This window comes from Otolemur garnettii, unplaced genomic scaffold (genome assembly GCF_000181295.1).
Source record: "Otolemur garnettii isolate 467f Iridium unplaced genomic scaffold, OtoGar3 scaffold00235, whole genome shotgun sequence".
NCBI lineage: Eukaryota > Metazoa > Chordata > Mammalia > Primates > Galagidae > Otolemur > Otolemur garnettii.
Genome location: NW_003852630.1, coordinates 214781 through 236886, shown reverse-complemented (window position 1 = coordinate 236886; position 22106 = coordinate 214781). Strand labels below are relative to the sequence as shown.

Below are 22106 nucleotides of genomic sequence, written 5' to 3'. Positions count from 1 at the left end.
AGGCAGGTCCTCTGCTCTCTCTCTCTCTTCCCCACTCTTTCCTCTTCTCTCTCCCCTCTTATCATCCTCCTTAGTGCTGCTCTGCAGCCTCCCTCCCCCACCAATAAAGACCTTTCCTATAAAAAAAAAAAATAGCCAGGCGTTGTGGCGGGTGCCTGTGGTCCCAGCTACCTGGGAGCCTGAGGCAGGAGACCCACTTGAGCCAAGGAGTTGGAGGTTGCTGTGAGCCGTGATGCCACGGCACTCTACCCAGGGGGACAGCTTGAGGCACTGTCTCAAGAAAAAAAAGAGACAGAGTCTCACTTTGTCACTTGTGGTAGAGTGCTGTGGTGTCACAGCTCATAGCAACCTCTAACTCTTAGGCTTAAACAATTCTCTTGCCTCAGCCTCCTGAGTAGCTGGGACTGCAGGCACCTGCCACAATTCCCAACTATTGCAGTTGTCATTGTTTAGCCGGGCTGGGCCAGGCTTGAACCCACCAGCCCCAGTGTATGTGGCTGGCACTGTAACCACTGAGCTAAGTTGCCGAGCCTGTGTCTCCCTCTGAATGGTGATGCTGGGTGGCCTCTCAATAATACTGTGATAATGATACTGATTTTGTGAAGATTACAGATAAATTTAGTGCTTGTGCATGAACTCTTCATTTGTATTTTTCTATAAACTCCCATTTTGTATAGAAGCCCTGATTTTAATTTCTTATCTATGATAACCATATTGTAATTTTTTTCATAGACTAGGAAAACTCAGGCTAAATGTCTAACTCAAATTTTTACAAAGCTAACACTTAAACTTAGGAGTTCAAATTTCTAGATTTTATATTGAAAATGTGTTAGAATGGTCTTTTTTCTCTCTCTTTCCCTACTTTCTTTCCCTTTCTCACTCCCTCTCTAAGATAAAATAAACCTACACTTTTATGTCCTAAAAAAAATGCTAGAATGAACAAGAAAGCTTTTTTGCTCAACTCTATACATCTGTTAAACCATGTCATAGTAAACTGGTATGAATGTAAATTATAAAATTGAGAATCAATTTGAAATTTTGAAAGTATTTAGATCCCTACTAACATATAAAATACGATTAAAAACAGAGCCTATTTTGGGTGGCGCCTGTGGCTCAATGAGTAGGGCACTGGCCCCATATACCAAGGGTGGCGGGTTTGAACCTGGCCCCGGCCAAACTGCAACAAAAAAAATAGCTGAGTGTTGTGGCAGGCGCCTGTAGTCCCAGCTACTCTGGAAGCTGAGGCAAGAGAATCACCTAAGCCCAAGAGCTAGAGGTTGCTGTGATGCCATGGCACTCTACCGAGAGCGACAAAGTAAAACTATGTCTCTTTAAAAAAAAAAAAAATAGAGCCTATTTCAAGATAAATTTTTCTTTTGGAGATATAAAATTATGTTAAACATAAAATAGTTTTGGGGATTGACAATTGAAATTACAGAAAATTTGTAGAACTCTTAAATATATAGATTTGCACATACACAGTGTTTATTAAAACACATAGTTTCTTCCCCCATAGAAGATATTTTCTATTTTGAGTTATTGCTGAAATAATAAAAATGTTAAGATTTTAGGATTTATAGTTCTAATAAAACGTGTTTTGTCAACCTGCAGCAGTTCTTAATCATATCCAAATACTGATAAGAGCTTTCACTGATAGGGAGAATGTTTTATTTTTTAAAAGTCTTGATTTAAAAATAAAGTTTGATTTTGATTATGTTTGCTTTCCAGTCATGCAGAGAATTTAGTAAAGAATGATGGAAAGGATAAAGATTCAAGAAGGAAGGTAAGGTCATCTACACTGAGGATTCATCGATTTCCTTACACATTAAGAACTATGAGCTTAGTTTGGGTCTCACCTTGGGAACAGAACCTGAGACAGGACTTGTTTGTAGGTGGTTTATTTGAATGGTGATCCCAGAATGCACATGGGAGACTCACTTTATTTTAGATTAGAAGACTCAAAGAGATGGAGAGTAAAGTGGTGGGCAGACATAAGCCGTCCAGCAGCAGCTGTGAGAGAGTTGGGGGACAGACAAAATAAGCTTTGAGACAGACCTTTGAGAATGACCAAACAATCAGTACAGCAGCAGGTTTAACAATTATAAGTGAATATAGGCCTACCAAGGGAGCCCCAAAATATAAAAAGCAAAAACGACAGAGTTGAAGGGAGAAATAGACAATTCACAGTAACGGAGACACTAGCATCCTACTTTCCATAATGAATAGTATGTTTTGTGCTAACAAATCAGACGATTTAGATGAAAGGGACAAAGCCTTAGAGATGCAAATCATCAAAACTGCTTTAAGAAGAAATAGCCTGGGCTCCGCGCCTATAGCTCAACTGGCTAAGGCGCCAGCCATGTACACCTAAGTTGACAGGGTCGAATCCAGCCCGGACCCGCCAAACAACGATAATGGCTGCAACCCAAAACTAGCCGGGCATTGTGGCGGGCGTGTGTGGTCCCAGCTACTTGGGAGGCAGAGGCAGGAGACTCGCTTGAGCCCAGGAGTTGGAGGTTGCTGTGAGCTATGCCATCGCACTCTACCCAGGGGGACAGCTTGAGGCTCTGTCTCAAAAAAAAAAAAAAAAGAAGAAATAGCCTGAATAGACCTATAACAAAGAAATTGCATTAGAATTAAGAATCATACCCCTGGCTGGGCACAGTGGCTCACGCCTGTAATCCTAGCAGTCTGGGAGGCCAAGGCAGGTACCTAGATCCTTTGAGCTCAGGAGTTTGAGACCAGCCTGAGCAAGAGCAAGACCCTGTCTGTAGTCTCTACTAAAAATGAAAAACTGAGGCAAGAGGATCACTTTAGCCCAAGAGTCTGAGGTTGCTATGAGCTATGATGCCATGGACTCTGTTGAGTACGAAAAAGTAAGACTGTCTCTCATACTACCAGGAAGCCCAGGCTCAGGAAGCCCAGGCTCAGGCTCAAATGGTTTCTCTGGCAAATTCTATTAAATACTTGTTATTAGTACTAACATGCATGCATGATGCCTCTTGTTTTCATGTTTTAAGTTACTATGTGTGTGTGTTTGTGAGTAGAAAGAATCATAACATATACTGTGTTTTTCTCCTTAGTATTATCCTTAGATGGTATTTCTCCTGTCTTCACTTTCATTCGTTCTTTTCTTTCTTTTCTTTTTTTTGAGACACATTTTCACTCTGTGCCCTTAGAGTGCTGTGGTGTCACAGCTCGCAGCAACCTCAAACTCCTGGGCTCAAGGCAATCTTCTTGGCTCAGCCTCCCAAGTAGCTGGGCCTACAGGCACCCACTACAATGCCCGGCTAGTTTTTTATATACATATATATACATATATATATATATATATATATATATATACACATATATATATATATATTTTTTTTAGAGACAGAGTCTCACTTTGTCTCCCTCAGTAGAGTGCTGTGCATCACAGCTCACAGCAACCTCCAGCTCTTGGGCTTAGGCAGTTCTCTTGCCTCAGCTTCCCAAGTAGCTGGGACTGTAGGCGCCTACCACAACGTCCAGCTATTTTTTGTTCTTTTTGTTGCAGTTTGGCCGGGGCTGGGTTTGAACCTGCCACCCTCAGTATATGGGGCTGGCACCCTACTCACTGACCTACAGGCACCCCCCCTAGTTTTTCTGTTTTAGTAGAGACAAGTTTTGCTCTTGTTGAGGCTGGTCTCAAACTCCTGAGCTCAGGCAATCCACCCACCTCAGCCTCCCAGAGTGCTGGGATTATAGGCTTGAGCCACCGTGCCCAGCCTATCTTCACTTTTTATAGCATTCTCATACTTACCATAAGAATAGTCTTCATAACTATTTAACAATTATCAAAGGTTATATTGCAGTGTTACGACTATCATCTATTTTCTGTTATAGATAACGTAGCAAGCACATTCTTCTATGGAATTATTTCTGAAGAATAATTTTTTCTTTATTTGATAGTTATCTGAATCCCAAGACCTTGAGATAATCATATTTAACAATTTGGTAAGATAATTTTTGAATCTCTTTATTTTATATGCATGTACAAACACATGCAGTTTTATATGAACTAGGTCATACACCACCTGTTGTTTTGATGTGAATGTGTTTTACTCATTCAGTTTTGGGGTGGTGGTCAATTGACTTATTATCTAGCTATGATGACACCCCTTACCATAGGAAAAGCTTTACAAATATTTCTTCTCATATAATATTTATAATAATATATTGATATGTATTTGGGGAAATTTGAATGTCTTTTTTTGGTTTGTCTTACACTATGTGTTCTACTGTTTTTCTTGGTTTCATTGAAGAAATCCCTCCAGTTTGAATGATAAAGAACAACCTCATTCTTTTGTGAATAAATTTCTTGAAGAGTAATTGTGGGGTAGTTGGAAGAAATATATTTTTCTTTGTTCACTAGAATTATAATGTGAGCCATATTTGTAATTTTAAATTTTCTTATAGTCACATTAAAAATATAAAAAAGAAATATGAAATTTTAATAAGACTTCATATAATCCATAAAATCTAAACTAGTATTCCTTCAACTATCCATAAAATCTAAACTAGTATTCTTTCAACCTGTAATCAATATAAAATATTAGGAATGAGATATTTTATATTCCTTTTTTTTTTAAGAGGAAAAAAATATATGATGTGTTTTTCCTGGAGAAATTCCAAACCTGAGAGCTCATTTGACTTAGGGCCGGGTCCTGCGTTCACAGCCTCAGCACTGAGTTTATCTTGGTCTGAGTCTTCATTTGTAGAGAGCCTTCTGTATGCCAGAATAATTTTCTGGGCATGAGGAAAATTATTTCTATTTTCTTTAAGAGTGGTACATTCCGGCTCGGTACCTGTGGCTCAAGTGGCTAAGGTGCCAGCCACATATGCCTAAGGTGGCGGGTTCGAATCCAGCCTGGGCCCACCAAACAACAATGATGGCTGCAACCAAAAAAAATAGCTGGGCGTTGTGGCGGGCCCCTGTGGTCCCAGCAACTTGGGAGGTGGAGGCGGAGACTCACTTGAGCCCAGGAGTTGGAGGTTGCTGTGAGCTATGCCATCGCACTCTACCCAGGGGGACAGCTTGAGGCTCTGTCTCAAAAAAAAGTGGTACATTCCAATGCCACCAGTGTGGAATGTACTGTGACTTCTAGATGTCAGCCCTCACTAGTGTCATGGCGATAGTAGGCGACAGTCTTGAAGCCTTTCCTGTGTCAGACGCAGGTCATTTCTGGGGGTGTGGCATCTCATCTAGTCCTCTCACTAGGCCTAGGATATAGGTAGAGCAATTTTTAATTTTCAGAGACGATGACTGAGGCACAGAGAGGTGAAGTCACTTGCCTTGAGCCACACGGTTGATAAGCCACAAAGCTAAGACCCAAATTCCAGAGAAGGTGCTTATAGCCTGTACACCTGACTACTGCAGGGAGGCACCACGGGGGAGCCGGACAGCCTCTGCCATTGCCCTGGACTCTGGGCTGTCTCTTGCTAATCGTGGCTATTCTCTCTCCATAGCACAGCCGTGAGGAAGGCTCATCTGTATGGAAGTTGGCTCAGAGGCAAGGAGATGAGGAGCCCATGGTAAGGAGAGCACATCTTACATCTTCACAGTCCTGTCCAAACAGGTGCCTGCATTTCACATTGCCTCACTTTCCTACCACCACTCCACTAGTAATGGCTTTATTATTCCTTTGAGACCACAGAACGTTACTATGAAGTGATTGATGAGATTTTATTTATTTATTTATTTATTTTTGCAGTTTTTGGCCAGGGCTAGGTTTGAACCCACCACCTTCGGTATATGGGGCCAGTGCTTCACTCCTTAGAGCCACAGGCGCCGTTTATATTTGCACTTCCTTGAAAGACCTTGGTCTCGTTGAAGGCAGCCTTGGTTACAGGAGTAGAGGAAGGCACCGGGACTGTGCGCATGCCGTCAGATACCATACACTAGTTCTTGGTGGACGTGGGGGAAAGGTTTGCAAAGAGCTTTGTAGAGAAGAGGTTTAGGTTGAGTGAACAGTCAACCTCTCATCTTCACTCTGCTTTTAGATCAAAGAAGCTACAGAAATCACCAAACATCTTTTTTAGCATCCAGGAACAGGCAGGCTCCCAGCGAGGCTCTATCTTGTCCCCATCCTGCTACTGTGAGTGAGTGCTGAGTACATGAATTACAGTTTAAAATCACCAAACATCTGTCCTCCAGAGTGGCTCTACTATTTTATATTTCTGCCAGCAGTTTCTGAGAAACGTACATGGTAACGAATAATTTTCAGATGTGGATGTGAAACCAAAGTGATTATGGTCCTCAGGTGTGAGAGAATGACTGAGAGCAGGTGACCTCTATAGCCCTCTCTGGAGCTGTGACACTAGCAGGAGCCCTCTCAGCCCTGCGGGGCAGGCAGGCTCCCAGCCAGGCGCGTCTTGTCCCCATCCTACTGGTTTGTCCCCAGTGTGGTTGTTGCTCTGTCAAGAAGTTGAGGGTGTTTGTGACAAGAAGTTGAGGGTGTTTGTGACACCTCCTTGTCCCGCTGTCTAGCTAAGCTGTAGGCACACTCTGGGTGTCAGTGACTGTTGAGAACATGAATTAAAGTTTAAAATCGGGGCTGGACTAGGGATGATGAGGAGCCCCTGGGTCATCCTGAGCTCAGCCAGAGGGGCATGTGGTGCTATGAGTTGACTTCCTGCACAGCATTGCTTTTTCTTCTCACTCAGCAGGCATCATTCAGTATAAGGTATAATGACTTCACCTGACAGTGTGCAAGGAGGGCCTCGCTCTATTTAAAAATAACATTTTATCTTTTAGAGCAGTTTTAGGATCACAGCAAAATTGAGAGCAAAGTGCCGAGATTTCCCGTGTTCCCCAACCCCCACAGATGCACAGGTTGCCCTATTATCAATATCCCTCACCACAGTGGTACATTTGTCACAATCAGTGAACCTACATGGACACGTTGTCATCACCCAGAGTCCATTGTTTACATCAAGTTTCACTCTTGGCCTTGCACATGACACATATCCACGAATAGTATCACACACAGCAGATTGACTGCCCTCAAAACCCTCTATGGATCCCCGCTGGCCCCTTATTTCGGTAACATAACTGATTGCTTTAGTGTCTGTGCTTTGCCTTTTCCAGAGTGTCACATATAGATACTGTTGTACTTATGGTGGGGCCATGTCCTGATAAACCTGCCATTAGCTGAAAATATCCTAAGTCAAAACTGTGCTGAATACACCTGACACACTGAGCTCATAGCATGGCTGAGCCTGCTTTAAGTGTGCTCAGAACACTTATGTTAGCTTACAGTTGGCAAAATTGTATAACAGAGAGCCTACTTTTCTTTTGTTAAAACAGGGCATTTGTGGTGAAATAGCTCACAGTGACCTCTAACTCCTGGGCTCCAGTGATCCTCCTGCTTCCCCCTCCCAGGTAGTGGAGACTACAGGTGTGCACTCTAACACCGACTAATTTTTCCCTTTTTGGTAGAGAGGGGGTCTTGCTTTGCTCAGGCTGGGCTAGAACTCCTGAGCTCGAGGGATCCTCCTGCCTCAGCCTCCCAGACATATGATTATAGGTGTGAGCCACCATGCCCAGCCCAGAAAGCCTATTTTATAGTAAAGTGTGTGCTCTCCCATGTAATTTATTGACTGCTGTGCTGCAGAGGACAGTGTGGTTGTTTACCCTGCTGTTCCCCTGGCTGCCTGAGAGCTGCAGCCAACTGTACCTGCCTACCCCACCCCCACCCCCCTGGGTGAGAGGGTATCATATTGTGTGACTAGCCCGGGAAAAAATCAAAATTCAAAATTTGAAGTGCAGTTTCTACTGAACAATACTCATTGCTTTCACACCAACCTAAGTTAAACTATCACAAGTCAGATTGTCTGTGGTTGGGCTTACACTGTAGCCTCTTCAGACTGGATTCTTTCACTTAGAAATATGCATCATAGTTTCTCCATGACTTTTAAAGGCATGGCTGCTCATTTTAGTGATGAGTAATACTCCACTGTATGACTGCACCAGGTTTATCCATTAACCACTGAAGGACATCTAGGTTGCCTCCAAGGCTTGACAATGATGAACACAGCTGCTGTAAACATCTGAGTGCAGGTTTTTGTGAGGATATAAGTTTCCAACTCTTTTGAGTAAATACCAAGGAGAATGATTATTGGATTATATTGGATTATATGATAACAGTATATTCACTTTTGTAAGAAATTTTCAAACTGTCCTCTAGAGTGGCTGTACCATTTTGCATTTCTTCCAGCAATGAATGTGTGCTCCACATCCCACCAGCTTGTGGCCTTGTCAGTGCCCTGGACATTGGCCATCTAACACCGTGTGGGTGCCTGGCGGTCTCATCTCAGTTTGCATTTCCCTGTTAACAAGTGACATGGACACCTTTTCATGTGCTTGCTTGCTGTCTGTCTATCTTTGAGGTGGTATCTATTGAGGTATTTGGCTGATTTTTTAATAGTTTTTTTTGTTATCATTGATTTTTAAAAATTCTTTGTATACTTTGGACAACAGTCCTTAACAATTATCATTTACAAACACTGTTCCTGCTTTATGTCTCATCTCTGCCTCTTGACATTGTCTTTGCAGAGTGAAAGTTTTTAGTTTTAATGATGTCCAGTTTATCAGCTTTTTCTTTTATGGATCACCCTTGGGTAGGGTTTCTCCTTGTTGTCTTCTAGAGTTTTTTAGTTTGTTGTTTTACTTTTAGATGTATGATCTATTTTGAGTTGATATATGTGGAAGATGTAAGGTCTGTGTCTAGGTTCATTTGTTATTACATGTGGATGTCCAGTTATTCCAGCCCCATTTGTTTTTTTCTTAATAATATTGCTTTTGCGATATTTTGATGAATGGCCAAGAAACACATGGATAACTCAAAATCACCCAGAGATATCACCTAACCCAATGAAAGTAGCCCACATCACAAAGTCCCAAAGCTGCAGCTGCTGGTGCAGATGTGGAGAGAGGGGAACGCTTTTGCACTGTTGTAGGGCTGCAAACTAGTATAGACTCTGTGGAAAGAAGTCTCAAAGAGCTAAAAGTAAACCTTCCATTTGATCCCACAATCTCCTTATTAGGTATCTACCTAGAAGAAGAAAAAATCATTTGACCATAAGGACACTTAATAGCATTTATACTCAAATGTTTATAGCCGCTCAATTCATAATTGCAAAGATGTGGAAATAACCCGAGTGCCTATCAACCTGTGAAAGGCTTCATAAACTGTGGTATATGTACACCCTGGAATACGATTCAGCCATATAAAAAATAGGGACTTTGCATCTTTTGTATTTACCTGGATAGATTCTGAGAACATTTTCCTAAGTACAGTGTCTCAAGAATGGAAAAGTAAGCATCCTCTGTAGTTAGCACTAATCTGAAACTAGTAGATCAATAACTACAGGCCCACACAAGAGAAAAACACAGTTAGTTCAAGAAGAAGGGGAGGCTCAGTGGGTTCATACTTACTGGGTACAATGTAGGGGAGTCTCATTATATTGCCCTCGGTAGAGTGCTGTGACATCACAGCTCACAGCAACCTCAAACTCTTGGGCTCAGGTGCTTCTCTTGCCTCAGCCTTCCAAGGAGCTGGGAGTATAGGTATCCGCCACAATGCCCAGCTATTTTTTTTGTTGCAGTTGTCTTTGTTTAGATGGCTCAGGCTGGGTTTGAACTCACCAGCCTGGGGGTATGTGGCCGGCATCCTACCCACTGACCTATGGATGCTGCCAGTTTTCTATTTCTTATAGAGATGGGGTCTTGCTGTGTTGCCCAGGCTGGTCTTAAACTCCTGGGCTTCAGTGATTCTCCTGCATGGACTTCCCAAAGTGCTGGGCTTTCAGGTATGAGCCACGTGCTGGACCTGTCATCTTTGCCTTCAGGTGAAGCTGGGCGTGGTGTCCGGGTAAGAGGCACTGGGGCAGAGGGGCCTTCTGCGGTGTGAGGGAAGCTAGGGGGCGTCGTGCGCCAAGGAGCAGGTCTCTGTCTTCTCCAGCCTGTGCCTTGGCTATGGGCATCACTCTGTGGCCCAAGCCACCACCCAGAGGGGTTGTGTCAGTGTCTGCTTTTGCTGGGTCGCAGGGTTCTGAACACTAGTTGGGCTCTGGACAACAGCCCCTCTCAAGGGGGCCGTGCAGGAGCAGGTGCTTGGGCCTGTTTCAGGGAGGTTCCTTTTTTCTCCTGTAGCCTGAGCCTGGGAGATCCCCCTCAGTAGTTAATGTGAGCACCAAGTTGAGCTGCTGGAGGTGTGTCCCGCAGATGTGTGGGCTAGTGATTCCATGCCCTGGAGTTGTTACTGTTCAGGCTGTTTGCTCCCAGCCTCCTCGTTCTCTCAGCTACAGTTCGGGTTTCTGTGTGCTAGCCTGGCCCTGTGGTGTTTCCCCTGAGGAATCTGCTCTATGCTGGCCCAGGGTTTGCCTGTGGCCTCCCCTCTGGCAGGTTTGGGAAGGACTATTGGCATTTTACTATATTGAGTCTTTAGCCTGCTGTTGGGCTGGAAGTCCCCAGAAGGATCGGGAGTGGGACAGTTTTTCCTATAAAGTGTTTATTCACATTGCCTCCCCTGCCCCTGGTCTCTGGGACACATGTATCTGGAAAAGCAGGTCTCTGAGCATCCAGATGTGGGGACCTGGCTGTATCTTAATGGCAGCATGAACGTGTGCCTTGGTCCTACATTTTGGCCTCTTTCCTAGCTTCAGCTCTCCTGGGGTCCCCCTCCCTGGTAGGCCCACCTTGCCTGTCCTATACTGATGAGCCTTTGCCCACCGTCCCCTGATGTGCTGTCCTTCATGTGTCAGGTCCTGGTTGGTAACACTGAGACCTCCCTGCTTTTATACATGAAGATGTCAGGAGTCGTGTCCCCCTGGCCTGGTCTGCGCCAGCACCAATTTCCTGAGCTCTCTGGGTGGCTATAGACCTTGCCTCCCTGGGAGCCGGGCCCAGGCTGCTATACCAGAGTGACCTCTCTTGCAGGCTCCCATGATGGCTGTGTGGTGTGCTCAGGGGTCAGGATTCTGTCCCAGAGGGTACCTGTGTATTCCATGCAGACCCAGAGGGAACCCAGAGTCAGAGTGGTGGGGCAGGTCTGGGCAGGGGCCTGTGGGGCCCCAGAGAGGGCTGGTGGTGTGTCTGGAATGCCATGTCACTATCAAGCAGTGTGTCCAAGAGCAGTTTTAGGTAAGAGGAGGAACATTTGTTGGGGAGAAAATACAAGTCTTCTAAATATACATCACCTTTCTGTTGCCCTCTAAGCCCAAAAGCTTGGGTATGTTTCTACTTTCCTTTCCAGACCAAGGTGGCCAGGTGCTCTGTGAGCCTCCCAGTTTTCCTAAGCCTGGTGCATGCTGTCCCACCACGGGACCTCATGATCCCTGTCTCTTCCCTGGAGAGAGTGGTGAGCCCAGTGCCCTCTGATGCCATGTCCCAGGCAGGCTGGGAGTGGCTTGTCCTCTTCATGGGAGGAGAAGGCCCGGCTGCCTCTGCACTTGAACAGCCTATTTTGTCTGTCACAAACTGCCAAGAGGGTGTGCGCCTGTGTTCTGTGTGCTTGTGGGTAGGAAATAGATCACTGAACCTTGGAATTCATTTATGTGGTGCTTTTAAACAATTATTTGTAGTCACTAGGATTATAGACATTTCCCAAAAAGAATGTGTTTATTAAGTATTTTATGTTTTTGGCCACATACATTAGCAAGGATATTTCTTGCAAGAATTTGAACTTAAGTTATGTTAGTTTTATAAATACTTACAAATTAGCAATAAGCGAATATCAGAAACATATATTTTCCCAATCTATTTGCAATATTTACATTTATGATTGAATTTTTTTGTTTTATGTTTGATTTTTAACCTCTAGGATATTGAAAAGGAAGACATTGATTTAGAAAATGCTGGAGCTAATGAATATACAGCCAGTTATGAAGATGATTTTGAAGTATGTATAAAAGTCAAACTTTTTCTTAGTTTAAAAATAATTTATTCTTAAAAATTGGCTTATATATAATAATTTAATAGCCTTTTTCTCTTTCTATTGCTGAATACCTCATGTCTGATTAAGTTGGGTTAGGTCTAGCTATTATCTGTAAAGAGCTTGCTGTGCTTCTGCCAGACCTCCAGTGTCATGTCCCTAAGTGAGCTTATGGTCTGACCTGTGTGCACATGTGCTGCATCCATGGTCTTCCCGCGTGCTGCTTCCACGGTGCACATGTGCCGCTTCCACGGTGCATACATGCTGCTTCCACGGTGCACATGTGCCGCTTCCACGGTGCATGCATGCTGCTTCCATGGTTCACATGTGCTGCTTCCACGGTGCATACATACTGCTTCCACGGTGCACATGTGCTGCTTCCATGGTGCATACATGCTGCTTCCATGGTTCACCTGCACGCTGCTTCCAGGGTCCACCTGTGTGCTGCTTCCATGGTGCACCCACACACTGCTTCCACAGTGCACACGTGCTGCATCCACGTCCACCCTTACACTATAGCCACGGTCCACCCGCATGCTGCGTCCACAGTGCACACACACTGTGTCCATGGTCCACCCACACGCTGCATCAGCAGTCCATCTGCACTCTGCGTCCATGGTGCACACACACTCTCAGCACAGATGTGTGTACAATACTTCTGCTTACAGCTCTGGTCTTTATACAGCATGGTTCATTCTGGAGAAACAAGTGCAGTAGTCTGAGCAAGTTTGCAGTATTGTGACATTAAAGTCAGCGAACTATGAAAATCTCTCTTTGCCATTGAAAGACTTTGTCTATTTTAAATGATAAATGGTAATGTTTTGTTCATTCTAAGTGTTAATTAAAGTGCTTTGTCTTAAAGTTTCCAAAAGCACTGTTGTTGTTTGTAGGACTACGAGGATGACTTTGAGGTTTGTGACGGTGATGAGGACAGCAGTCCAGAGCCAGAGCCAGGAGGGAAACTGGATGAACTTCCTCTAGCCCAAAAAAGGGAGATAGAAGAGATTCAAAAAGCCATTAGTGCAGAAAATGAAAGGATTGGCGAGTTATCTTCAAAACTGTTTCAGAAACAAGGTGGAACAGAATGTGAGAGGGAATCCAGGACAGGTATGTGTGTGGGTCACTGCGTGGTGTCTGTGCCCTCAGGGTGCTGGGGACTGAGTGTCAGCAATGACTATTAGGGGCAGTGTTGTTCTTTTTTTTCTTGAGGCAGAGTCTCACTTCATTGCCCTCAGTAGAGTGCTGTGGTGTCATAGCTCACATCAACGTCAACCTGTTTGGCTCAAGCAGTCCTCTTGCTTCAGCGTCCCAAGTAGCTGGGACTAGGCAGGGTTGTTCTAACAGGCAGGTGGGCATCTCAACGTCACGGCAGTGGCACCTGCAAGACACATAGAAGACATGTGAGAAGCCCAGGCAAAGGGTACTATGTGTGCTGTGACCCTCCTTAATCACAACAGCACCTATTCTCCTATGTGGCCATTCTCTGGCTCAGTCTGCGAGCACATGGCTTACTCTTCCTAGTAATGCCTCCTGGAGTTTCCACAAGGGAGTGCTTGTGACTGTCAGCACATGAGGACCTGGTGAGGCAGGCAGAGGACCGAGGGGTGACAGGGCAATGAAAGCCTGGGGTATAGCCCAGTATTCACACTCTGGACTCAGCCTTTTCCCCCAAGGATTTATTTAAATGAAATTTAAAATGTTGTTTTCCTGGAAATTCTTGGCATCCAGACATGGTAAGTTACTGTTGGAGTTGATGTTTTAAAATCACTTAAAGGAAGCAGGTGCATCCTGAAGGCAAGAGGATTGCTTGAGCTCAGGAGTTGGAGACCAGCCTGAGTAACACAAGACTGAGTATCTAGAAAAAAATAGAAAAATTATCCAGGTGTCTGGTGGTGCCTGGGGCTCAAGGAAGTAGGGCGCTGGCCCCATATGCCTGAGGTGGCGGGTTCAAACCCAGCCCCGGCCAAAAACTGCAAAAAAAAAAAAAAAAATTATCCAGGTGTCATAATAGGGGTCTGTAATCACAGCTACTTGGAAGGCTGAGGCAGGAGGATCACTTGAGTCCAGGGATTGAGGCTACAGTGAGCTCTGATCACACCACTGCACTCCAGCCTTGTTGACAGAGTGAGACCCCATCTTCAAAAAAAAAAAAAAAATAGATAAATAGAAAAGTAAAATCACTTTAAGAGAAAACTGATTTTTTTCTTGTTTTTGACAACTATGATTTTCTAATAAAAACATTAGCACTATAGGAAAAATGGGACAATGTTAAAAATATTATTGGATGATATACTACTTTATTATTTTACCCAGTAAAATAATGAATAATTAATACAATGGAATAATACAAATGAAGTTTTGCAAAATGATTATTGCTCTGATTATTATTGCTATGATTATTTGCTATGATTATTGCTATGATTATGATTATTGCTATGATTATTTGCAAAATGATTATTTTGTACCTGCTCAGTTGGGCAGTGCTGATACATAGAGTGTTCCTTAAACTCACAGCTAGAAACATTTCTTTGAAGCCAGGGTGCCCGCCCTGGCAAAGTGGGCCCATCCTCATTTTGGCTCTGTCCACTGGCTGAGGCTCAGGGGCTTGTTCCATTCCTTCACTGTCTGTAGTGCACAGGCGGGTCTGGTGCCAGCGGCAGGCAGAGCTTTGTGGTGGCATTCAGAGCTCACCTGCTCTGGGCTTGCCAGGTGAGCAAGATTTTATTCTAAGAGTTCCTCATTTTGTTAGCAGATCTTTGTAACCTTTTTGTTTCTCATTTCCTAAATTCATACTCTTGCAATCTATTCTTATTAACCCAATTTATAAGATTAGAATTTGTTAACCCCAAATATGAGAGTTTTTTGTTTTTTTTTTTGAGACAGAGTCTCACTATCTCACCCTTTGTAGAGTGCCATGGTGTCACAGCTCACTGCAACCTCAAACTCTTTGGGCTTAAGCAATTCTTTTGCCTCAGGCTCTCACGTAGCTGGGACTACAGGTGCCTGCCACAACGCCTGGCTGTTTTTTTGTTGCAGTTGTCATTGTTGTTTAACTGACCGGGGCTGAGTTCGAACCCGCCAGCCTCAGTGTATGTAGCTGGAGCCATAACCACTGTGCTACAGGTGCCAAGCCAAGAGATTATGTTATTTGAAGGAATCCTTGCTACCTAGATGGAGTTATAGCTGGAGTTGGGGCTGCAGTCCATGGGAAGCTAGCACAGGTGCAGGGGGAGTGAGGACTACTCAGTGGGCAGCTGTAGGCTGGGAGGTGGGAACAGCGTGTGAGTGAGCATTGGTTCTGGAGTCTCAGACCTGAGTATGCCACTGATTTGCTACGTGATCTTGGTCAGCACCCTAACCAGTGTGTTAGTTTCCTTATAAAATAAGGGTAAGGCTTTCTTCAGGATTGTGAGGATTAATTAAATAAATTAACATACAGGATACATACAGTGTCTTAAACAAGTGTCAGGTGACCCCAAGCATGTTAGGAGTCCTCACTGTCTCATGACCACCATCTGTAAGTAATGGAGAGTATTCCTTCCCTGTGTCCTACTTGGCCACCCCCAGCCGTCTTAGTGTTATTTTGGGTGAAGTACCCACCACCTGCAGTGATTGATTTATTTTGGCATAAACTGCGCACCTTATCTTTTCTCAGGGCAATAGGAAACCATTTGATGCCTAACTTTTTCCAGGGGACTGCAGTTACCATGTCTGAAGGAGCTCACCTCCCCAAGGCCAGTTGTCTGCTTGGTTAGTGAATAAGTGTTTGCTGAGTGCTGATGGCTGGTACGGGGGCAGCTCCAGGGGTGTTTTTGTTGGAATCTTCATTCTGTGACTTTAAACACATCTACCAGTTTCCTTATTTCTAAAAGTGGAACAATATCATCTCTTCATGTCTGTGTGGCACGTTGCATTTGGCCCAGTGCTATTTATAAATACAGCTTGCTTTAGCTCTTATCTTAATACTAAACGTCAGTGTTCTGCCTTGTAGGGAACTGAGGTGCAGAGATGAAATAGCTTACATGGTCATAGTGGCAGTGACAGGCGGTACTGAGGTAGAAGTGGGTGTCCTGAGCAGACCCTCTGGCTGCTGCTTTGCTGTGAGGGTCTAGAAATGTGTGGAAAAGGGTGTGAGTTTTATAAATGTGTATGGTGGTCAGGTTAAGTCCAAACAAACATCCAAAGGGATGAGAAGACAGATTAGGATATAACTAGAACAAATACATGAACAAATACAGTGTGGGGGTAAATACATATAGGAAACGACACAAATCCTCAGTGGAAAAGAGGTGAATTGAGGAGAGATTTGTGTCTACTAGGAAGGGTGGTAGACAGGTTTGTTCATGGTAGCTTGGGCCTTTTTCATCAGCCTGATGGAAAATCTCATCACATCTTTGGAAGCGTCCGGAAGTCTCGTGATGAGGCTCCTACCTGCATGCCCCTTAGGTTTGTGCTCTTTGAAATAATGAGTGAGTCATCGACCCAGTATTAATTTGTACTTGCTTCTGTTTTTTTAGCTATCTTGGGTTTTCATAATCTAACTCCCTTACTAGGATATAATCTTTATTTTGGGGGGGTAGGCCTACATCTTTTATGTATTCTTAAATGTTTCTGAAACTTTTAAAGTGTGATTGACACGTATATAAATGGTCAGTAAAATTTTACTTTTTTACCTGCGAGTTTCAGATGTAGGAGTAAGCCTCTTAAATACTTGAGAGATGCTTATTGTTATCATTAATTTCAAGTAAAAAGCTTATTGAATATAATTATTATATATGCTTCTAATTGTTTTAATTTTTTTGTTTTTGACTTGGAAGACATATTTTAATGTTACAGAAATACTTTTTTCCTCATTATGCAGATGCAAATAAATCCCCATCAAAAGCCTCTGTTTGTGGAATTTTTGTGGATTTTGCAACAGCCTCCCACCGTCAAAAGAGTCGGACTCAGGCCCTTAAGCAAAAGTAGGTGTACTGGGAGATTTGCCAAAGGAACTATGGGACTTTAATATACTTTCTTCAACATACTTTTAAAAAATAGAGCTTTTCATTTTGTTTTCACTACTGACTGTTTAAATGTGTTATTTAATTTGTACTCCATTTCTCTGTGTTCAGATGCTGTGTTAATGGTATATATGTGTGCTGCGGTAGACAAACCCTGGGTGTGCCTGTCTGGACTTGCCCTGGGGTGTATGCCTGTTTGGGCTGAGGCAGGATCTGAGCAGCGCTCAGAGAGTGCGGGGTGGGCCTGGCCCAGGGTGCTCTGCATCTGGGCACAGTGCTGCCCTCCCTGCAGGTGCAGGAGGTGTCAGGTAAGAGCCCAAGCAGAGTGTCACTGTGCCTCTAAATAGATGAGGGAGTGAGTGTGCAGCTGTACGCTGCCTGATGGGTGGGCATGCCCGCCGTTCTCTTGTGTTATGTTGTGTAGCGCCCTGTGTCACTCCATCCTACAGCCCCACCTGTAGATGTGGGGAGCACTCGGCACCAGCCACTGGTACAGAGTCAAGCTGGACATTGAGCCCAGGGCTGCCAGATGCCACACTTCTGATATCTGTGAACTTAGAAATTTATAGAAGACAATATCTTCAAGTCTAGGGTCTATTGTGTTGAATTCAAGTATGATTGAGGAATACATGAAAAAAATAGAGGATTTTTTTTAAAGGTAGGTTTAAAATTTGTATTGCTTACTTTAGTACCCGGCCTTAGTAAATACTTGATAAACATTTGCCAAACGAACAAGTAAATCATTAAGAACAAAAAACAACAGTTTTCACCCCATTTTTGTTGCCCTTATTTTTTGATTCTTCTGTTGAGGTTGTAAAACAGAAGTTTCTTGGCCCTATGGCCAGATTGCTTTTTTTTCACCTAATTCAAGTTCTTAGGAAACTGCATATTTTTGCAAACTCAGAAATGGCCAAAGCTATACAGTATGTTGTGTAGGCACATATAAATATGCGATAACATTATATTTTAAAATGCAAGGGAAATGACAACTACACAATTCATTATGGTGATTGTAGTGGGCACTGGGGACCCAGGGATATGGATGGAGGAGCCCAACACAGGGGCAGGTTGTTGGCACTTCCTTGGCTCTGGGCTAAGTTGGTCCTAGGATGGTAATTACATTAGAATGTATAACATACAAGTGTATCATGTGGATTATTTTGGTTCAGAGATTACATTACAGATGTTGAAAGGAAAATTTAAACAGTCAAAGGCTGAGACATAAATGGATTGATGATAAATAAAAACTGTTTTTGAGGAAAATGTAGGGTTCCTTTAGAGGAACGTGGAAAAGTTCTGGCATTTGTGTGTTTGTGTGCTGTGAAGAAATACAGTTACAGAGAAGGTAAAAACAATAGAGGCATTTATCTTACTAGATATAAGTTGAGTAAGTTAATTAGAAATTTGGGGAGAAGCAGACACCTGCTTAGATACCTGCTTCACAGTATATCCAAGGTAAATTCCAACTGGGTTAAAAAGATAAATGTAAAAAAGAGCATAGGTAATATAAGTAGTTATTTCAATTGTAGGAAAGGACTTTCTAAGAAAAAAACAAAAAATTTAAAAATTATTGGATTACATCTCAAAAAATGAAATTTCTATAAGGCAAAATAGTCTATGAATTCAACAGAATTTAAAGGTAATTGACCAATTGGGAAAGTATATGACAGATGTTTACTATCTCTAAAGCATAAGATGCTTTATAATTTTTTTTTTTTTGAAACAGAGTCTTAAGCTGTTGCCCTGGGTAGAGTGCTATGGCATCACAACTCACAGCAACCTCAAACTCTTGGGCTCAAGCCATTCTCTTGCCTCAGCCTCCCAAGTAGTTGGGACTACAGGCACCCACTACAGCGCCCAGCTATTTTTTTGTTGCAGTTGTCATTGTTTTAGCTGGCTCAGGCCAGGTTTGTACCTGCCAGCCTCGGTGTATGTGGCCAGTACCCTACCCACTGAGCTATGGGCATCGCCCAAGATGATTTGTAATTTAATAAGCAACTTTAATATCCCTCATTGAAAATGAGCATAAATCTTAAGTCTTGAGGTCTTAAGTCTTTTGTAATTATAAAATTAATTATAGTTAATGTTGTGAAAGCTGAATTGTTAAGGGGGGACTGAGGCAACCTGGAGATTAGCACCAGCAGGAGAAACTGAGGCTCCCTGTACTTATAGGGCCAGGAGCTGACTAGGGCAGGGCAGGCCCTCCTGACCAAGGCCAGAGTCACAGAGAAATATGGCAGCCACTCCAGACAGAGGAGTCAGGAGAAAAACAATGGTTTTATTTTCTCTTCTCTCCTTCCCCTAAACTCACACAAGGTGGGTCTAGGATGGTAAAGGACACAGAGATAATTCACAATAGAGAAAAATTCAACTGTCAGTAAATAGATCAAAATACAACTATGTCTTGTCAGAGAAATGCATGTTGAAGCAACAAGGTGAATTTTTCCTTTATGGAATAGGCAAAGTGTTTTAAAAAAATGATAATACTAAAGTATAAATGGGAATATAGAGAAAAGGTTTGCTTGTAACGAATTGGTGTAGTTTTTGTGTAGGAGGTTTAATATCAAGTGTATCAGAGTGATGGATACTATTACAGGGTATGTAGTGCCATGAAAAATGTTCCAGTATAGAATAAAATGTAAAGGGCTTTTACTGCCTTCTGTGATGGGATAGTGTGTATCAGTGAAACCCTGTAGCCATACTCAGCCAGAAAAGCTGGATATGAAAAACAAACAGCTGAATACACTACAAGCAACTAAGATAGCTGGGGCCTGAAGAGCCAACCAAATCCTGGAAACAGGGGTGCGTCAGGGTGACCCTTGCATTTAACACCCTCGTTTTCATGCCAGGAATTTGTGTCTGTGTTTCTCAAGGCAGTAGAGTCAAGCAGAAAGTGATGGCCTGGAACTTGTGACATCTGCAGGGCAAGGAGACAACTGGAGTTAGGACTTTCAAGTGGGAGAATCTGTGATGAATCCCTGGGCTTTACTTGAAGCCTCTAAAGACACATGTTCCAGGAGCATGGCATATCAGATCAAATTATGAGGCACGGGGGTGTTGGCAGGACCACCCACCCTCCCTCATTCACCCTGTATTTATTGAGCACAAGTGTGGAATATGAATAAATAGAGCTCATATTCGAGGGTGGGGTGACAGATGGCAGATATAAGGATTGAACCTCAGGCATGCTGACATTAGGGTGTCCAGAAGGAAAGGAGGAACCGGCACAGGTGACTGAAAAGATACATCTGTGAGGCCAGAGGAGACAGGGTGGTGTGGTTTTTCAGAAGCTGTGGGTGGAGGGTAATTAGCCATGATGGATGCTGCCTGTGGGTCCAGTCCCAGAGGAAGCCATGACCTAGGGATCAGGGAGGCCTGAAAGCCCAGCTGGCTGTGTGGTTTGACCGCAGCTCAGGTGGTGAGACAGAGATGTGACCCTCCAGTCAAGGCATGTGTATTCCCAGAGTAGAGTGAATTGCTGCTCATGAAAATTATAGGCACACGTATATCATAACTTTATTTTGTGTTATCCTCAGGTGCACTGTGTTGGAATAGTCACACGTTTGGTTCATGATACACTCATCAGTGATATATGTGTGACCATCTTTGACTCAGTTATTTTTAATAACTGTTAGGTACCTCAGACACTAATCCAAACAAAAGTTAGGTGCTTGATAATAATGTGCATTTAACCATAAGGTTCTTTCCGTTCTCTCTCCACTTCCCTACTCGTATTGTTCAATTTAACTCTTGTCTCATCTCCAACTTATTTTAAAGGACACGAAGTACAAAACTGCTTCGGCTTATTGATTTAGATTTTTCATTCACTTTCTCTCTCTTGGATCTACCACCAGTAAATGAATATGACATGTACATCAGAAACTTTGGGAAAAAAAACACCAAGCAGGTTAGTACCAGATGTATTATCACAGTGACAAAATGCAAGTTGTGTAACTTAAATCTGTGCCTTCCTATATCTTGTTCCAGAATATGAGAACTTGGGAACACTGTATGAAGAGACTAGAAAACTTAGGCCGGGCGCAGTGGCTCATGCCTGTAATCCTAGCACTCTGGGAGGCCAGGTGGGCGGATCACCTGAGCTCACAAGACCAGCCTGAGCTAGAGTGAGACCTCGTCTCTAAAAATAGCTGGGCATTGTGATTGGCGCCTGTAGTCCCTGCTACTCAGGAGGCTGAGGCAAGATAATCTCTTGAGCCCAAGAGTTTGAGGTTGAGCTGTAATGCCACAGCACAGCACTCTCTCGGGTATAACAAAGTGAGACTCTGTCTCAAACAAAAACAAAGAGAGTAGGAAACTTGAGTGATGGGGTATTGGGGTGGGATGTGTGTGTGTCTGGTGTAGAGAGGGTGTGTGTGAGGGGGCTGTGAGGAGGGTGAGTGTGTGAGGGATTTGGGGAGGGTGTGTGTGAGGGATATGGAGAGGGCATGTGTGTGTGAGGGACATGGTGAGGGTGTGTGTGTGAGGGACATGGTGAGGGTGTGTGTGTGAGGGACATGGTGAGGGCGTGTGTGTGAGGGACATGGTGAGGGCGTGTGTGTGAGTGATATGGGGAGGGTGAATGTGAGGGACGTGGGGAGGGTGACTGTGAGGGACATGGTGAGGGTGTGTGTGTGAGGGACATGGTGAGGGTGTGTGTGGGGGACGTGGGGAGGGTGTGTGTGAGGGATGTGGGGAGGGTGAATGTGAGGGATGTAGGGAGGGTGTGTGTGACGGATGGAGGAGGGTGTGTGGGGGACGTGGGGAGGGTGTGTGTGAGGGAAGTGGGGAGGGTAAGTGTGAGGGACGTGGGGAGGGTGTGTGTGAGGGGTGTGGGGGATGTGCGGAGGGTGTGTCAGGGGGACGTGGGGAGGGTGTGTGTGAGGGACGTGGGGAAGGTGTGTGTGAGGGCTGTAGGGAGGGTGTGTGTGTGAGGGATGTGGGGAGGGTGATTGTGAGGGGTTGTGGGGAGGGTGTCTGTGAGGGATGTGGAGAGGGTTTGTGTGAGGGATGTGGGGAGGGTGTGTGTGAGGGACATGGGGAGGGTGTGTGTGAGGGACATGGGGAGGGTGTGTGTGAGGGAGTTGTGAGGAGGGTGAGTGTGAGGGGTTATGGGGAGTTTGTGTGTGAGGGGGATGGGGAGGGTGTG

The 22106-nt window shown here is 44.0% G+C and overlaps 1 protein-coding gene across 1 annotated transcript in view; it reads left to right on the top strand.

Annotated features, from left to right (window-relative positions):
* The window catches only part of WDR60 (WD repeat domain 60), a 71105-nt gene that overhangs the window by 22925 nt on the left and 26074 nt on the right, over positions 1 to 22106 (top strand). Inside the window, exons 7-12 of the mRNA XM_012812958.2 lie at positions 1729 to 1783; positions 5491 to 5556; positions 11847 to 11924; positions 12848 to 13064; positions 16819 to 16921; positions 20738 to 20867. Coding sequence (XP_012668412.1) covers positions 1729 to 1783; positions 5491 to 5556; positions 11847 to 11924; positions 12848 to 13064; positions 16819 to 16921; positions 20738 to 20867 — 649 coding nt within the window. The remainder of the gene's footprint in view (positions 1 to 1728; positions 1784 to 5490; positions 5557 to 11846; positions 11925 to 12847; positions 13065 to 16818; positions 16922 to 20737; positions 20868 to 22106) is intronic.